This window comes from Rhinopithecus roxellana, chromosome 17 (assembly GCF_007565055.1).
Source record: "Rhinopithecus roxellana isolate Shanxi Qingling chromosome 17, ASM756505v1, whole genome shotgun sequence".
NCBI classification, from domain to species: domain Eukaryota; kingdom Metazoa; phylum Chordata; class Mammalia; order Primates; family Cercopithecidae; genus Rhinopithecus; species Rhinopithecus roxellana.
Window position 1 is genome coordinate 81,496,183 of NC_044565.1, and position 19,334 is coordinate 81,515,516.

General features: G+C 35.0%; 1 protein-coding gene across 4 annotated transcripts in view; it reads right to left on the reverse strand.

The window, feature by feature from the left end:
- MAP4K3 (mitogen-activated protein kinase kinase kinase kinase 3) overlaps nt 1-19,334 on the reverse strand; it is a 186,869-nt gene that overhangs the window by 67,197 nt on the left and 100,338 nt on the right. For 3 of the 4 annotated variants that reach the window (XM_030921604.1, XM_010364146.2, XM_010364147.2), the window contains exons 5-12: nt 19,276-19,331; nt 18,675-18,722; nt 15,245-15,287; nt 13,641-13,713; nt 7,885-8,016; nt 7,643-7,705; nt 7,476-7,557; nt 7,260-7,370 (exon numbers count right to left, since the gene is read on the reverse strand). In XM_030921604.1, the coding sequence (XP_030777464.1) occupies nt 7,260-7,370; nt 7,476-7,557; nt 7,643-7,705; nt 7,885-8,016; nt 13,641-13,713; nt 15,245-15,287; nt 18,675-18,722; nt 19,276-19,331 (608 nt within the window). The remainder of the gene's footprint in view (nt 1-7,259; nt 7,371-7,475; nt 7,558-7,642; nt 7,706-7,884; nt 8,017-13,640; nt 13,714-15,244; nt 15,288-18,674; nt 18,723-19,275; nt 19,332-19,334) is intronic. The other variant, XM_030921605.1, reaches the window with a different exon arrangement.

Sequence of the window (19,334 nt, forward strand, 5' to 3'; positions counted from 1 at the left end):
ACAGAACCAAGAGAGAAGGGTACTGGTATAAAAATAGACACATAGACCAATGGAACAGAACAGAGAGCCTAGAAATAAAGCCATACATCTACAACCATCTGATCTTTGACAACCCTGACAAAAAAGAGGCAATGGGGAAAGAATGCCCCGTTCAATAAATGGTGCTAGGATAACTGGTTAGCCATATACAGAAGACTGAAACTGGACCCCTTCCTTATACAATATACAAAAATCAACTCAAGATGGACTAAGACTTAAATGTAAAATCTAAAACTATAAAGGATCTTGAAGAAAACCTAGGAAATACCATTCCAGACACAGATATGAGCAAAGATTTCATGATAAAGACACCAAAAGCAATTGTCACAAAACCAAAAATTGACAAATGGGATCTAATTAAACTAAACAGCTTCGGCACAGCAAAAGAAATTATCAACAGAGTAAACAGACAACCCACAGAATAGGAGAAAATTTTTGCAAACTATGCATTTGACCGAGATCTAATATCCTGAATCTGTAAAAGTCTTAAATTAACAAGCAAAAAACAAATAACTCCATTAAAAAGTGGGCAAAGGACACGACAGACACTTTTCAAAAGAAGACATATACGCAGCCATCAAGAATATGAAAAAAATGATTGAACATCACTAATCACTGGAGACATGCAAATCAAAACCACAATGAGACACCATCTCATACTAGCCAGAATGATTATTATTAAAGTCAAAAAATAACAGACTATGACCAGGTAGCAGGGAAAAGGAAATGGTTATACACTGCTGGTGGGAATGCAGTTCAGTTACTGTGGAAAGCAGTTTGGGGATTTCTCAAAGCACTTAGAACAACCATTCATGCAAGCAATGCCATTACTGAATACACACCCAAAGGAATATAAATCGTTTTACCATAAAAACATGCACGTTATGTTCATCGCAGTACTACTCACAACAGCAAAACACAAGAGCAAAGATATAGAATCAAACTAAATGCCCAACAACAGTAGACTGAATAAAGAAAATGTGGTACAGATATGCAGCCATGAAAAAGAACGAGACAGTGCCCTCTGCAGCAACAAGGATGGAGCTGGAGGCCATTATACTAAGTGAACTAACACAGGAACAGAAAACCAAATTCCACATGTTCTCACTGACAAGTGGGAGCTAAACATTGAGTATACATGGATACAAAGAAGGGAACAATAGACACAGGGGCCTACTTGAGGTTGGGAGAAGGGTGAGGATAAAAAACTACCTATTGGGTACTAGGCTTATTACCTGGGTGACAAAAGAATACGTACATCAGTCCCCCGTGACACACCATTTATCTACAGAACCAACCTGCACATGTACCATGAAACTAAAAGTTAATAGAAAAAGAAACTCAATAAATTATTTTTTCAAGATCACTAATAAAAATGGTAAGATTTTTAAAAATTAAAATTGTCTTTAATTTCTAAACATAAATACTCTCATTTTTCTCTACAAATGTAATACCTACTAATCACAGACACCTGCGATAATGGGCTTATAGTAACTAATACACGGTATTTAGAGAAGCAATGATGAAAATAATCTTTCTAATAATGGCATTTAAAGAAACAAGCCATTCACAATGATGCATGGTGTCTATTTTTTTAAACAATGCTTTACATGCCATGTGATTACAATTATTTTTATTACTTCTTAAACAAAACTCTGCCCTTATAAACCATTTCATACTTATTCAACTTTTATCATCTTAAAGTTCTATGATTATTGTACCACCAAATAACATAAATACAAATAACAGGCAATGGGAGTTAGATGAGAATGTCAAGTTCGTACAGGAAGGGAAGACATAGACAATATGATAAATCCTAGGTAACATAAGCCAGTGGTTTTTGACCAGGGTCAATTTTGTCCCTGAGGAGACATTTGGCAATATCCGGGTTCATTTTTTTGTTGTCACACTTGGGATTAAATGGTGTTAACTGTCAACTAACGGGAAGAGTCCAGAAATGCCGCTAAACATTCTAGAATGCATAGGGCAGCCCTCCCAAAACAAAGGATTGTCTGGCTCAAAATGTCAACAGTGCTCAGATCAAGAATTCCTACAAGCAAATATCAATACTTGTTTAATGCTGTCAAATTTACTTTTAGGTCTTCTCATCTTTTTCAAGTATATACACTCAATTACATACTTTTTTTTTCAAACCACAACTACAAAGAACCTCCTTACCCCAGTTTTCTCCCTTAAAATTGCTAGGAATTTTAAGAAACATGAAAAGTAAAATCTTATTGTTTCTTCACTCCATGTACAGTTTATCCTTGAACAACAAAAGTTTGAACTTCAGAAGTCCACTTCTATGCAGATTACTTGGGGATACAAAACCCATGTATACGGTGGACCAACATTTCGTATATGTGGGTTTTGCAGGGCTGACTGTGGGATTTGGGTATGCACAGATTTTGGCATACTTGAGAGCACTGGAACCAATCCCTTGTGTACATCAAGGGACAATTGTATTTTCAATATTTTTAAAGAAAGGTAACTGTTAATGATAGTACAGATTCAAGTAATATTTAGCTTGTGAAACATCTCTTAAAATTCAAAATAAAGAGTCTAAATATTTCTACTATATAAATGTCATATGGTAAACTATTATTTAATGTAAGAAGAATCCACTAATCTACTATTTAGTAGATGAGAACCTGAAAAAAGGAAATAACAAACACTCACATACCTGATGTGCTCTTAATCCATATGTAACCACCTTCTCTTGATTGCATTCATTTTTATATGAATCTTACTTAAGGCTAAAGACCATATTTTACCATTTCTAAAATTTATGAAAGCTAGTGTATTCAAACACTTAGATATGGGGGGTGGCTATCATTTTTTAAATGTCTTGATGAGTTTTTAAAAGTCCCCAATTCTTTGACCATTATTTTTATTTTTTAAACTTTGGTCTTTCTGGCATCTTCCTATTGGCAAACTCCTTTCTAGCAATGCCACTTCCTTTGTGATATCTGCTCTGACTTCCCTAACAAAAGCTGGCTGTTTTTTCTTATCCTGAAATGGTGAACTTCTCAAGATTAGGAAACAATGTTTTATCTACAGCAGGTCCCCAGTGAATGTTCATCAAGTTGAACGTAAATAGTCAAAAATTAAGTATTTCAATAATTTAGTAGCTGTTTACAAGTTGCAAGTAGCCTTCCCTATTGCAGAGAAGAAGACTGCAATTTAAAAAATCTGTGTCAACTTCTTATATCAAAAGGATAAGACATAAATAAAGTGAAATAATGCTAAAGGCATTAACCCATTTATACCTGAGGTTGCAAATTTTTCTGTGTGTGAAAAATCAAACCTTGACGATGGCCTTGAGCAGAAGGATATAAATAACTCCCACAGGCCTAGTTCCAATAACGGAACACCAGGCATAAATGGGTTAACGATTTTTTCTGGGAGGAGTAGTCCTCTATTTTCTCTCTTTTTACTTTATTAAAACCATTCTATGTGCACTGCCAATTTCACACAGGAATATTCTGAAGGTGGGTAGATGGAGATGAGTTCTACTTAATGTTAAATTCATGGGCATTACTATAACCTTTGGAAGTAAAAGAGGTCTTATTCAAAAAACTTTTGCAGCTCCATACTCACACTAAGGTCTCTCAATCAGCATCTATTTCATGTAATTATTGCAATACCCAATAGCTTCCTCTGTGGTTGAAATGCTACCTTTGAAGCTACTGTATTACCTTTGAAGGAGATACACTCTTAGATCTATCTTTGTGGAAACATAATCCATAAACATTAAGCTCTAGGTCTTAGATTCAATAAGGCAAATCAAGAACAAGACTCTTAACTATTCACAGTGTAGGTACACCTCAGGGAAAAAATACACAAATTTAAAAGACTGAAATATTAAACACTTGTGATAGTGAAACAGTAGCAAAAGTAATTTCAAAAATTAGGTATTTAAATTTTATATGTGCAACCTGCTTTTTAGTTTACAAAGTGTTTTGATGCACCTTAGCATTATATCCTTAAGCTCGTGAAACAAGCATTATTCTTCATTCCATAGATGAGGATACTGAGACTTAAAATTAAGTGGCAGGGCATTCAGCCAGCTAGCCATAGAGTTAGGAAAACCCCTAGACTTTTGATCTAATATATAGTAGCATAACCAAACAAAAACAGGTAACATGCAGGTTGCTCACACAGACTGCTATTAATGAACATGGATGAAACCCATGATTATTTCTGAGAACAGTTTTACCTTCCCAGTTTAAACAGCATAAATTATTAATTTATTAGCATAACAGATTAATAAAAGTATTAAACCTTATAATGCTGTACATAGTAAGTGGGCTTACATATAGGAGACGAAAACTGAATAAAAATCAAAATTAGAATTACACCACTGTGTAATTACTTCTAAAATAGAAACTACACAGGAACTCAACATTAAAAAGTCAAACTTTCTTCCACAGAGAAGAACCTACAAAAAACTTAAACTAAGACTTAGATGTGGTATGTGTGTGTGTGTGTATATATATGCAGCGGCATGATCTTGGTTCACTATAACCTCTGCCTCCTAGGTTCAAGCAATTCGCCTGCCACAGCCTCCCGAGTAGATGGAATTACAGGCGTGAGCCACCATGCCCGGCTAATTTTTGTATTTTTAGTAGAGACGGGTTTCACCATGTTAGCTAAGCTGGTTCCAAACTCCTGACCTCAGGTGATCTGCCTGCCTTGGTTTCCCAGAGTGCTGGGATTACAGGCATAAGCCACTGAGCCCACCCTTATTTTTAAGAGTATGCATACAATAGTTTTAGTTTCACAGTAAGTGCTAAAATACTTAGATACACTCATATTTTGAATGACAACACTGCACTTAGCAATTACAATGACAAATTATTTGCAAATAAAAAGGTTATGAATTTCTTACATCCTACCCCTGGAATAATTAAATTCCTTTATTTTACCTACTTACCATAGAGATTTATAACAATTTATAATTATAATACTAAAACAATGTCTGGATAAGAAAGATGAGTTTCTTTCCCTGCTATTTGAGAAAGTTTTAGAAGAATCTTCATTCCACAGATTGTTTCTCTAATTGGTTTATTATTTCTGTTCTTGGAATACATTTTTAAAAAGATATGACAGGTACATAGGGTGAGGTAAGACACAATCATGTAGCATTTAGTGCACTGAAAAGGATATAGGCAGTCCTTGTTTCACAGTTCTGTTATGCACCAATTTCAGTTATCATCATTTAGTTAAATAACACTAGTTCCCTACAACATGGTTCAAATAACAGTTACCATTGTATATTAATTGTAATTGCACAAAGTATAAACTTTATGGGTAGCTTTTCAGTTCACAAATTACCATGTAAATAACAGATGCACATCATGATTAGAAAGAAAATTAGAAAGGAATATGACAGTTTGCCAAGGCACAGAAAAGATACTTGCTCTGTGTCACAGACAAATGATAAGAAGGCAAACTACTCAATAAGCAGATTGCTAGATAAGTAAAAAAAAAAAATTAACAAAGAAATGAAACATGTTAATTCTCAACGATTCTAGTATTTATAGCACACTGTAAATAATAGTTTTACCATTTTTTCACATTTTTATAATTGTAACTGACAGTAACAGAGTTTATGCTTTAACAAAAAATTTTAAAGGTCATGAAACAATTATAATTTTTCCCAATGATTACTAAGATTACTTTGCAGAATTTTAGCTTATGTAGCCATTTTTACAGTACCATACTACCATGCACATCAAGGACTGCCTTTATACTAAATAAGACTAGAAGAGTTTATAAAACTTGACTTTCTTAAAAATAAAATTAAGCAAATCAACACCAAAAAGCTTCTTTAGGCCAGGTGCAGTGGCTCATGCCTGTAATCCCAGCATTTGGGAGGCCGAGGTGGGCAGATCACAAGGTTAGGAGTTTGAGACCAGCCTGGCCAACATGGTGAAACTCCATCTCTACTAAAAATACAAAAATTAGCTGGGCATGGTGGTATACTCCTGTAATCCCAGCTACTCAGAGGCTGAGGCAGGAGAACTGTTTGAACCCAGGAGGCGGAGGCTGCAGTGAGCTGAGAGGGTGCCATTGCACTCCAGCCTGAGCAACAGAGTAAGACTCGTCTCAAAAAAAAACAAAAGCCAAAACAAAAAAACTTCTTTATAGTATAATTATAAGGTTACAATGTAAATTTACACTTTACATGTAAAATTACACTTTACATTTCTTACATTTTTATGCTCCATACTCCTTTCCAGACCTTTAAACAAAAGGACAAATAGCTTATCTATCAGAAGACGGAAAGCTGGGACAATCTGTGACCATCTTTCTAAACACTTCACCTTCAGTCATCAATGAAATTTACAACATATTTAACGGCCTCCCATAAAGCCAGTAGAGTTAAAGGCTATCCACCTTCTGTTACAGACCCAATAACAGAATTCTGCCATGTCACATATACTGAACTTATCTTGATTGCCACAACTATTAGCAGTGCTAGGAATGTTACACATGCAAACAGAAGTGAAGCTTCCATTAACATCAATGCTTCTGTCATATTAGAATTATTTTATTAACAACTATACAGGCTCATTTTAAAACATTTCCATGGTGATTAACTGAGTTTTAGTCACCAGCAAAGTCAAGCCTATACTTCCTACTAACCTCTAATAATTCATGAAGTATTGTATAAGAATTTTTTTTTTTTTAAAGATAGCAATGGGGTCTTGCTATGTTGTCCAGACAGGGTTCAAACTCCTGGCCTCAAGTAACCCTCTTGCTTCAGCCTCCCAAAGTGATGGGATTACAGACATGAGCCACCATGCCAAACTGAGGATTCTTTTTGAGAAGCAAACTAAGGGGAAATTTTGAATATTCGAACGTCTTGTTTAGGCACTTCCCATTTGCTTTCCCTTTTACAGTGAATGATTTATTTGGCAACTTCATCGAAAATGCCTATTTTGAAATAACTACAATGATTTCAACAAGTGGATTAAATGATTTGCCTTTGCCATTTTCATACTATAGTCACCTATAATTAGTGAGTAAGAAAAACCTAGCATTTGACTTTCCACGAAAGGCAAAGACAAAGAATTAATTGTTCCCTCAAGAGCTTTTTTAAACTAGTCCCCAAAATTAAAAAAAAAAAGGGATTTTGAGACATACATATAGACATACATATATACATACACACATACATGTTATATATGCCAGTTGGTAAAAACAAGTCTTACCTCAGGATCATCATCATCGAAATCATGGTAAGTGGAATGATCTGGATTATTTACTTTATCCAACAGCTCAATTGCCAAAGACCGTGTCAAATGTTGTGTTACAAAAGGATGCTATAAAAATTAAATGCAATGCAAAACACTTACTATAAATCTGATTGAATGACATTTTATCTTTCGAAATATATATATATATATATTTCAGGGCAAAAATAATACCTGTAATAATTTTTCAGCAGTAGGTCTTTTTTTCGGATTTTTGGTAAGTGCCATTTTCACAAAATGATGAAAACTATTTGACCTAAGAAATTCAGAAAATTAGACTTTTACATTCCAATTCATTTTTTGCTCATCTTACCATAAAAGTAAATAACAAAAATACTTACCACTTCATTTTATCCTTTAGTTTAGGAGGCTGAAAATTGCTTTTTGTCATTAGAAATAATGCCCTGAAAAATCAACAAATCATGACACAGTATTTTAATATTTCACATTTTAATCTATTACACAAATTCTACTACTATTTATTCCCCCAAATAAGGTAAAACAAGACTAAGAAAATTACTTGTTCACATACCAAGAGGAAAAAAACCTTAAGCATGGGATTCTTCAATGATGATGCACTGACCTCATTGGGTGTAAGTCAAACATAGGAGGCTGAAGCTCTGCAAGTTCTATGGCAGTGATTCCCACTGCCCAGAGATCACAGAGTTGATTGTAACCCCCCTTCCTCTCAACAGCTGCAACTTCTGGAGCCATCCTGAAATAAATATTCCAGAAAATAAAAACCTTCTGTTACATGTTTTCCTTTATACTCCCACCCAGAGGCACAAGGAATTATCACTATCTAAATTAAGGCCCATTTAGGCCTTGATTTTTGAAAAACAAATATGTAGTACTTAAAAGGTCCACCTTTTCCAAGATCTTGACATCTCATAAGACCTTCCACTTCATTAGTAACTTGCTTTTGATTTTACAGGCTCATAGGTGGAAGGGACTTGCCTTGCCTCAGATGAGACTTTGGATTTGGACTTTTGGGTTAATGCTGGAATGAGTTAAGACTTTGGGGGACTGTTGGGAAGGCATAACTGGTTTTGACATGTAAAAAGGACATGAGATTTGGGCAGGGACAGAATGATATGGTTTGGCTCTGTGTCCCCACCCAAAATCTCATCTCAAACTGTAATCCCCATGTGTTGAGGGAGGGACCTGGTAGGAGGTGATTGGATCATTGGGTCAGTTTCCCCTATGCTTTTCTCATGATAGCGAGAGGGTTCTCACAAGGTCTGATGGTTTTAAAAGTGACAGTTTCCCCTGCGTGCTCTCTCCGGTCACCTTGTGAAGAAGGTGCCTGCTTCCCCTCTGCCTTACTCCATGATTGCAAGTTTTCTGAGGCCTCCCCAGCCATGCAAAACTGTGAGTCAATTACACCTTTGTTTATAAATTTTTTTCAAGAAGACCCTCCACTTCAGTCCCCTACTGGTGATTCCATTGTTACTTCCTTATACCAGCTACTAAAATGGTTTATAAAATTGTACAGTTTTCATAGAGTAACATGTCCAAAACTCATTCATACTCCCAATCTCTCTGTACATGCAAAATTCAATAAATAATATTTGTAATAAATAATCTATAGCTCTACTTCCTTTTATCAAAAAACTGCAACCTGGCAATCTCTGTTTTTACTTCACCAAAACTATTGCTTTGGGCACCAAGAATCTTCATATTTAGTATTTAATTCATATTTACTAAAAACTTATTTGGCATTTTTTCCAGTTCGATTATAATAATGGGAAAGTTACAAAAATGAGTGTCTACTTTTAAAAAATATATTTATTTGGAGGAAAGTTACCCAAATTCAGTAATTTTTTTGTTTCTCTTTACTTTGCTATACAGTCTTATTCTACTTATACTTCCATAAATTTGAATTTGATTTAAATTATTCATTTTCAAATATAAAAAATTTCAAATTCTAAACATTTTAAAAAGCAACTAATTGAAATAAACATCTCAACTCTTCCATACTAAAGAGCAGTCTAGATAATCTTACAAATATACATTTATCTTCCTGGTATGATTTCAGGAAGGTCAAGTAAGTCAGTAAAGTTAAAAACAAAAAACCTTCTAACTTTCAAACCCCTGGTCTTGAAATCTTCTAAATCTGAAACAGATCTTATGAAAATTTAAATTACTGTAAGAAAAGTGAATTTCAAATTGTCAGTTATTACTTTTATGAAGACTAGATTCGAAGTAGCTGGTAGAAATGCCCTAGTGGAGTGAGAAATGCATACAAGTGATATGCTCTTAACTTGCCTTACTAGCTCACCACATTAGCTGATGCTCTCCCTTCCTCTATGAAAATACAAGGGAAATATTCCACTTAGTACATGTCTACTCCAGCCAGCTAAGTTGTGTGCTTATCACAGTCAACTGGGTTCATCTCTGAAACTGTTTATTCCAGTTACACTTGCTATTGTAAACACATAGTTATAATGAAGGTTTAAAAGTTAGTGAGCTAGCTGGGAGCACTGGCTCACGCCTGTAATCCTAGCACTTGGGAGGCCGAGGAAGGCGGATCATTTGAGCTCAGAGTTTGAGACCAGCCTGGGCAACATGGCAAAACCCTGTCTCTACCAAAAATGCAAAAATTAGCTGGGCGTGGTAGCGCATGCCTGTGGTCCTAGCTACTTGGGAGGCTGAGGTGGGAGGATCGCTTGAGCCTGGGAGGCAGAGGTTGCAGTGAGCTGAGATCACACCACTGCACTCCAGCCTGGGTGACAGTGAGACCCCATCTCAAAAAACAAAAACAAAAACAAACAAAAATTAGTGAATACGTTAGAAAGACTTTGCTTTTAGAAAGGCAAACTTCTAAAGATGAGCCAAAAAAACTGGTACGTTACATAAGAACATGACAATGGCAGAAAACTGGGAAGGCTACGGCTTATATGATGCCATTTGTATGCCACTCAAGGAAAAGGCACAAATATAGAGACAGATATCAGATCGGGGTTCCCAGATGCTACGGATGGAAGGAGAGCATTTACTAAAAAGAGGCAAAATAAAAAAATAAAAAATTCTTTGGATAGTGTCAGTGTGTTCTGGTGGTTTCTTACCACCAGCATACACGTTTCTCAACATTCATACAACTGTATGAATTTGTACAACTGTATATCTAATAAGGGTAAATTTATACCTCAATAAACCTGACTAAGAAATGTAGTTGATGCATTGGGGTGTGTGTGGTTTGCATTACTAAAATGCAACTCTAGTAAGTGATCTACTCAAAGAAAAGGCCTTGATTCTATATCAAGACTGTTGAATAAATGTACATATATGTCTTAAATTTAAATAAAATGTTTGAGGTACATATGTGTTAATTTTGAGAACTGTCATTTCAAGAAGACTTTTTCGAACAACTGAATAACTGCCGACCTAATCACTTGGGAAGAGAGAGGTTCTAAATTCTTAGATTTTAGGTAGGAAAGATACAATACCAGAAAGACACATATAGGGAGAGTGTTCCCAAAATTAACTTTACCTAATTCACAATTTCACATGTTCCCAAGATATTTCCCACATTATTGTAAGAGTAATGACATAAATTTTTAACCTCTGAAACTGGAGGTGGAAATGTCACCATTAACATTCAGTGAATGAATATTGTAAAGAATCAAGTCAGATCCTGAAGATTTAATGAGAGATGTTTACAATAAAACTGAGAAGATAGTGTACTTTAAAATGACAGCAATTCAAGCCCTCACTCCACTCAACCCAAAACAATAATGAGAAGAACAAAGAGAAATATACACACATACCATCTTAGAAAAGTCCAGCAGACATATTTTACCTAAAACCATAACACACAGACAAAAAACAGAAGAATAGTAAATGATGTAGCAAACAGGAGGCAGGGCAAACCTAAGCAGGTGCCAAGGAAAAGAACAACAACTAGCAGCCAACAAGCCTCAAACATCCTGGAAATGTTGACAAGTTAGGTTTAAAAAGTAGTAATAGTGGGGTTGAGGCTGGGCTGGAAACAGGAGTATTAGAAAGTGTCAACAGTCAGTCCCTGGCATTCCTACTCTTATTCATTAAGCACCAGCAACTATTCCCTCCCCATTCCCATTGGATAAGGACCAAGACGAAGAAGAGAGACTGCAGACTTAAGAGACACCAGGAACCAAGGAGTGAAGAGGTTAAAGGGAGAGGACATGATTAAGTAGAAGTACGTATACAGAACAATGAATACCTCTGCTTCCTTCACTTGACCAGTTCTAGAACACTAACAACCAGGTTTATACCTGACTTCCCACACACAAAGAGTTATGAACCAGTTTTCAGTGCTGTGCTCTTCAAAGTGAACCAAAATATAAGGATTAGTAGACATTTGAGGGAAGCCTCCATCATGAAAATACAAATGTAAAGAGTTGAGGAACTCTGATAAGTAGAACAAAAAAGATTTTTTTGTTCTTAGAGAAAATAGAAGAAAATTAACGGATTAATTTAAGTGGTCCAAGATACAACCAATGAGTTCCATACAGAGCAGGAAAAAGTATAGCAAAGAAATTATCAAAGAAGTAATACAAGAGTACTTCCCCAAATTGAAAAGACATGAGTCTGGATTATAAAGCACAAATGCCAAGTACAATGAATAAAAGTAAAAACAATCAAAAAACAAATATATTTGGAGGTATATAACTATGGAATATCAAAACACCAGGAATGATTCTGGAGGGGGGGGGATTACATTCAAAAGATCATGTATCATAAGGGTACCACACCATGGGCACCACAGAAGACACTAGTACAATACTTCAAAAACCTTATCCTAGAATTCCCACCAAAATTATCAATTATGTACAAGGATACACATGCAAAATCTCAAAAATGTTACTCCCCATGCACCCTTTCTCAGAAAGATATTAGTATGTGTGTCACACACAAAGGAAGGAGTAAATCATGAAAGAAGAAGACCTAGAATCCAAGAAAGGAACGCTAAGCTGAAGATGAAAAACTGCCAGAGCAGAGCTAGGCAAAAGAGCTAGAGAATTAAAGAGTCCAGACTGGAACAGGAGGGAAGATGACTCCAGGAAGGATTATTCTAGGTAAAGAAAACAAAAACAAAAACAAAGCAACATCAACCAGACAAAAATCAGCACTGACAGATAATGTGATAGACTTTATGGTATAGAAAATTATACAGAGGCATCGTACAAAACTGTAAAATGTGGGAAGGTATGGAAAGTGTTAATCAGGGATTTAAAAACAGAAACAAGAAACTAAGTAAATTAAAAAAGAAATTATTAAAATCAGGAAAAACTTTTTTCAGGAAAGTATTGTTAACTGACTCAGCAAAGTACACTAGAAAGATAAGATGACTGTAAGATGAATGAAGAGAGCTAAGATCTTCAACTATCATAACACAGTATCTATAAATGAATAATGCTAGAGATGGCAGAAGTTACAAGAGTTTTTCTCATATGCCTTTTTAGCATTATTTGACTTTTAAAATATATATGGATGAAAAGATAAATCATGAAAATGGCATATACATCATATTCTAAATATAAAAAAATTAGTAGTAGCAATTAGTGCTATATGACTACTGATGAGTCAGATGAAGAGGGCATCAGGGGAGTGGTTGCACATAAACTGAAAGCAAGGATTCCAGGGTGTTGTTACTCCAAAGTAACGGTACGAACAAAAAAAGCTCTATATCAATAATCCACCATTATAATCATACTGCTTAATATCACATCTAGCATATAGTAAGTGGCCAAAAACTATTCTGTAAATAAATACACGAGTAGGTTAGTTTTTACACTATGATCAGTATCTAACAGACAAACATGGCTAGAAAGGAAGGTCCATGGAGAAGACTAGTGGGAGCTAAGGCTAATGAAGCAGACAGAGGTCAGACCACAGAAGACTCAACTGTCAAGAAATCTTCATTTGATCCTATAGGCAACCAAGACATGCCAAAAAGTTTTAGCAAAGAGGTACTTAAATAATGTAATGTTGAAAGATTAATCACAATATGGACTGGAAATGGGGGTGAAGAAAGATATAAAAACACCTGTGAAAATACATGAGAAATGTAAGGAAAAAGAGTCAGGACTTTCCAGCAGGCTAGAACTAATATTAAGGTTCCTGAAAGCCATATCAATCATTAAAGCCTTTTCTGCTTAATGGAAAATAACATGGTAGATTATTTTCTGGCCACGTAATCCACCTGTAAGTGTACACGCCTAAATTACTTTGCCTGTTGATGACTTTTTCCTTAATCTGTCTTAGTCTGAAAAATTTTGACCAGTCTATTTTTTAGAAATGGTATATCCATTAATGATAGAACAAAATATTAAATATCAATTAAAATACAATTACCAATATGGTGTGCCAATGAAAGACTTCCGTTTGGCAATTGTAGCTGTTATCTGTGCAGATACTCCAAAATCAGCTATTAAAAAAAATGAGAAACATTTAGGAAACTGACAGACAATAAAATTGTTTAAGGCAACATAAGAAGAAACTTTTAAAGGTTATTTTTATTAAGTTAATTTCACAGCAATACGGGATATTCTCAAACATCACATTACAAATTTTAACTTTAAAGGACTAGCATTAAAATATCACAAAGTAGTGAATACATATCACAGCCAAATAGATTCCCATATATTCCCATATAAATCAAATAACAACAAAGGTCAAGATCAAATAATTTTGATGAGAAAGTTATAGCTGAGAGAATGTAAACTGCCAGACTTATTAATATTGTAATTTCTAATTCTCAGGACTAGAAATCCAAGGAATATCACTGGAAGGGATCTTTAAGAGACACTATATTCCATTCACTTTCTCCATACCCGTGAATGACATCAGATAAACCAGTAAGTCTACCTGTAGCTTGAAAAGACATCCAATCAGAATATCCCCAAACTTAACAATACATTTAGTACCAATATCAGTACCTATCAGGAAACTATTTTTATGTATGATTTGTTACTATTCTTTAAGATAAATATTTGGAAATCTAATATTTTCTATTTTACTAATGACTTCTAAATCCTTCTCAAGTAAGATATATTATAAATAGTATGTCTTTGAGTGAGGCACCTAACACTGGCACAAAATATTAAACTGCTGATAAAAACTTCACCAAGCAATCAATAGATAACTAAAAAGAACAGGACGTATCTTTTCTGCTTTTCCCATATTTAGAAGCCACATAGGAAATTTTTATTACATTATTTCTAGATACATGTTCTTAAATCTGATTAATCTCACAGGTTATAGTTCAAAATAGTTGTATCTATATTTTTATAAAATACTTATTTTTAATTTGGGTTTATCTAATAGATATCGTTTAAAATAACTGGTATTTGTTATTAACTATTTAATACTAACAAATATGACTTTGTTCATAAAACTATAATGAACATTTGTTCTGTCTTAAACTTGCAAATTAAGTCATTATTTAGGTTTTGAACTCTATTTTAATTGAAAATTTAATAACCTAAAGTTATAAAATGAAATAAGTTACTGTTTGAAATAAAGCAACATTCAGCATCTAAATTACATTCTTAAATAAGTAATGCTGTTTTTTATTTTAAAAGCTTTATGTAAAGAATAAAGTGTTTTTGGAGTTACTGATTTTTTTGTATTTGTCTTCTTTTTTGGTTACAAGGTAATTCTGTACAGATTTCTTACTATTACAGAAGTCCCATTCCTGGGTTTAGAGGTGAAAGAATTCAGAAGGATATTCTTTCACAGTATCTTTACAACAAATCTGTCTTATGTGAAGGACAGACTTTATCCCTGTTTAAGGGAAGTGGATACAGAGAGGCGACGGCATGGCAACGAGATTTCCATCTAAAAATACATAGATGCCGTCTTAGGAGAGGGAAAACCTGGTCCTACAAAGGAAAACATAAACTTCACTACATTTTAGAATAGAGTTGTGCATGTGACAAAATTTCCAATTTACTTACCCAATTTCACATGACCATTATCCGTTAATAGAATGTTAGCTCCCTTTAAAGTAACAATATTTTAGTTAAAGTAGGAAATAGATACTTTATCAGACAGCACATATATACATATAAACATATTTAAAATAATCATAGCCTTAGACCTAGAAATACTTAAAGTGTGCTTAATTAAAATGTTATATCATTAGAGTCACAGGTAAATCTACTGTCCACTTTTTAGGCAATTTGACTATCCTTATAAAATGTTTTGCCTTGCAAAAAAGCTGCTACTAACATAGTATGAACGTTAATATAAAAGTGATATATTAGTTTTCATCAAAATGTTATTTCCTCGTTGATCAAACACTATTACTACACTAAAATGTAACTTTACAAAGCATTTTCAACTGTTTACATTACACTTTAAACTTGATTATTCTTTCCTGTGTTTTTGTGTGTGGTTTTTTTTTTTTTCTCTTTCTTTTCTTTTTTAAAAGAACCTCCCTTTCTAGGAACTCACCATCAATTGAACAGGGTTGGTACGTGAGACTGTACCTTAGTACATGCTGCTTAGTACATGAGGTTGTCTATACTAATGTGCCTTGCCAAGCGCTTAGGCCCATCCAGTACATAAACAACTAGCCACAGGCCCACACAATTAAAATGTCACTCGTCTGCATGATCTGGCTGCATTTGCCACTTTCGCTTCTTGATCTAAGCTCAAAGAAGATAATGATGACTTCATCTTCAATAAGCTCAAAGCTTTTGGAAGAGGTAGGAATACTATATCCCAAAGGTATTGTGGACTCTTTGGTACAAGGTGCCATCAATCATGTAAGCATGGGTTTGGTGGAAAAAATACTGGGAATCCTCCTACTGTCAACCAACGTGAGGAAGAAACAGTAGAAGACCAGTTCAGGAGATAGGGCACTGGGGAGAAAGAAAAAGGCTCCCAAACTCCAAATGTCACCAGTGAAGCTGAGCTGCACCCACCCACTGATACTACTGTAGCTCTATGGAATAGTGGGGGAAGAAGAAAAAGGAAAGAGAGTAGGAGCTGGGATTTCAACTTGATCTAGTCCCTAGCTATCTATGACTTCTGTCAGAGGCTTCATTTTGGGCTTTCTTCAGCTCAGACTAACTTTCCTAAGTTATAGCTTTTATCATGTCACTTGTACATCATGGCCTTCCTGTCCTCCCTCCCTTCCCTCCCTGAGAGGCCACAAGTAGTCAGGCGCTATTTTAAGCTCTGGGGTTACAGTAATGCATAAGTTCCAATTCCCATGTAGTTTACATCCAAGCAGGAGAAAAAAACTAAAAATAAATATATTTATATTTATCATCTATCTATGAATGAATGAACCAACAAATGATTCAAAGTCAGGCAGAGATAATTACTCTGAAGACAGGGCAAGGAAAGCCTCTCCAAAGGCAGTAATACATGAACAGAGATTTGGGTGAAGTAAGCGTACAGAGCCACACCAAACTCTGGGAGAAGACTATTTCAGGAAAGGAGGAGGAAATTTGAAGACCTGGGGCTAGAATGAGCTCAACATATTCCAAGATTGGCAAGTTTAGTGTGGCTGGAAAAGAATGAGTAAAACAGAGACAAGAGGAGTGTAAGATGAGGTCACAGGGAAATGCATGGGTCAGAACACCGTATAACCTTGTAGGTCATGGTAAAGGCATCTGAACTTTATACTGAGTATTATGGGAAACCAATGGTGGTTTATAAGCAGGAGAGTGACAAGATATGGTTGAAAAGGTCCCTTTGGTCGCCAAGTGGAAAAGTGACTACAAAACTACTAAGAACGGGAGCATTGAGACCACTCAGAAGGCTATTACAGAAGACCACATGATATAATATTATGGTGGCTTAGACAGGAGTAGAAATGGTGGTGATGGCTCAAATCAACCCAATTAGGCCCAGACTCTGAAGTCTAGCACACAAGTCCTTGCATAACGGAACACCAAACTACCCAATCAGTCCCATCTCTAATTAGTGTCACACACTCTCTTCTCTTCAATAATATGGTACAGTTTTTATGTTCTCTAAAATGGCCCACACTTTCTAACTTCTGTACCTGCTCACATTGTTTTCTCTGCTTGAAATGTACTCCAACTTCCATTTCTGACAAAAATCTATCAATCCTCCCAGATCATCTACATGCCAATGACACAGAACCTTTCTTGAGTTACTCATCTTCCTGTGAGCTCTTCTACCTTTGAACTCCAAAAGCTCTCTGGTTATGTCTTTTAAGTGGCTTACAAAAAAAAAAAATACCTTCAAACGAGGGATCTCAGCAGGTTATCTGTGAGTCCACTGAAATTTCATGGAAAATTTGAAGACGTGCACATAAGGGCATTTTCTCAGAAGACAGTTCATGGTTTATCATCAGAGACCCAGAGAGCAATAAGATTTGCCCCAGCCTCTATCCTCAAAAAAGGTTAAAAATCTTTATGTTAGAGAAAATGTTCGAAAACAAAAGGGGAAGAGAGAAATAGGAGGAAGGATGAACAAAGAAAAAGGGACAAGAAAAATAAGTGAAAGAAACAAATCTAAACTGGGGAGATGGCAGTATCCTTAGAAATATGCTGAGGATTCCTACCATAGCACCTGCTGTACCACTGAGCTAACCCCAGCACATCTAGAGCACCTGCTCTCCTCTGCCAGCTAAATAAATAAAAGACTATGAGAAGGCAGGACACAGTGGCTCATGCTTGTAATCCCAGCGTTTTTAGGAGGCTGAGGTGGGAGGATCACCTGAGGTCAGGAGATTGAGACCAGCCTGGCCAACACGGTGAAATCTTGTCTTTACTAAAAATACTGAAAATTAGCCAAGCATGGTGGCAGGTGGCTGTAATCCCAGCTACTCGGGAGGCTGAGGCAGGAGAATCACTTGAACCCGGGAGGGGGAGGTTGCAGTGAGCCAACATCGTGCCACTGCACTCCAGCCTGGGCAACAGAGCGAGAATCTATCTCAAAAAAAAAGAAAGAAAGAAAGAAAGAAAGAAAAGAAAAGAAAAGAAAAAAGACTATGAGAAAATGTCAAAGGTCAATTTATCCATTTTGATGCATGACTAAGACTTAGACTTAAGACTGCAAAAGCTCACTGAAATAGTCAAAAGCATAAAACTTACTAAAAACTATAACTTGATGAAAGCTATAAACTTACTCTGCATTTTACTAATAACTACAAAGAAGCTAAAATGAGTTATTAAAACATTAATCTACTGAATGATATACTTTAAAAGGATGAATTTCATGGTATATTACTTGTACCTCAATAAAGCTGCCATAAAAAATTAAACTATTAAAAGTATCACTCATTTTTATTATGGTAACATATTTCAGATAAATTTATCAAATAAAACAATTTTGCCCAAGACAATCTGATCAGAGTATTTAAAAATGAAGAGAGGATTATTATGTTAAAAATACAATGTATACCTTTATATCTCTGTGCATTTTTCCTTTACTGTGAAGATAATATAATCCCTGGAGTTTCAAAAAACAGAAAAATAAACAAGATTTTATCACGGAGCACACTTTGGGATTTTATGTGATCAAATGGGTAGAATTCTGTGTATTTTATTTAATCTTTACAGGAAATCTAGTAGTAATCATTAACATATTTTAATAGATCTTTAAAAAAAGATCAAGAAAATGACTTTTTCTATGAAAATTTTCAGTAAATTCTACAAACAGTGTGAAATAACTTTTAAAAAGTATATACCTAATTAGTATCAGAGTGTTTGAATTCCCATGATAGTGCTTAATTTTCAAGCCTTTCTTTGGTATTAAGAGGAAAATATACAATAACAGATCCACAGTGCTCAAATTTTAGGTTATATCATCACATTTAGGCTTTAAAGTATTTATTGGGAAATATAATTTGAGTTCATTGCACAATTTTCAAATGTATTAAAACTCATTTTAAGAGTTTACCAAACTAAAATATTTAGTTCTTACTTTGCTGAACAGGTAATGCACAGTAAGTAAAGACTTAGTTTAATGAAAAATGTTATTTCTGAATTAGCACTTGATTTACCTGCAGTGTTTCTCTGCTAACATATGCAATTTGCAGTTCTGACAGAGGTCCAGTTACTG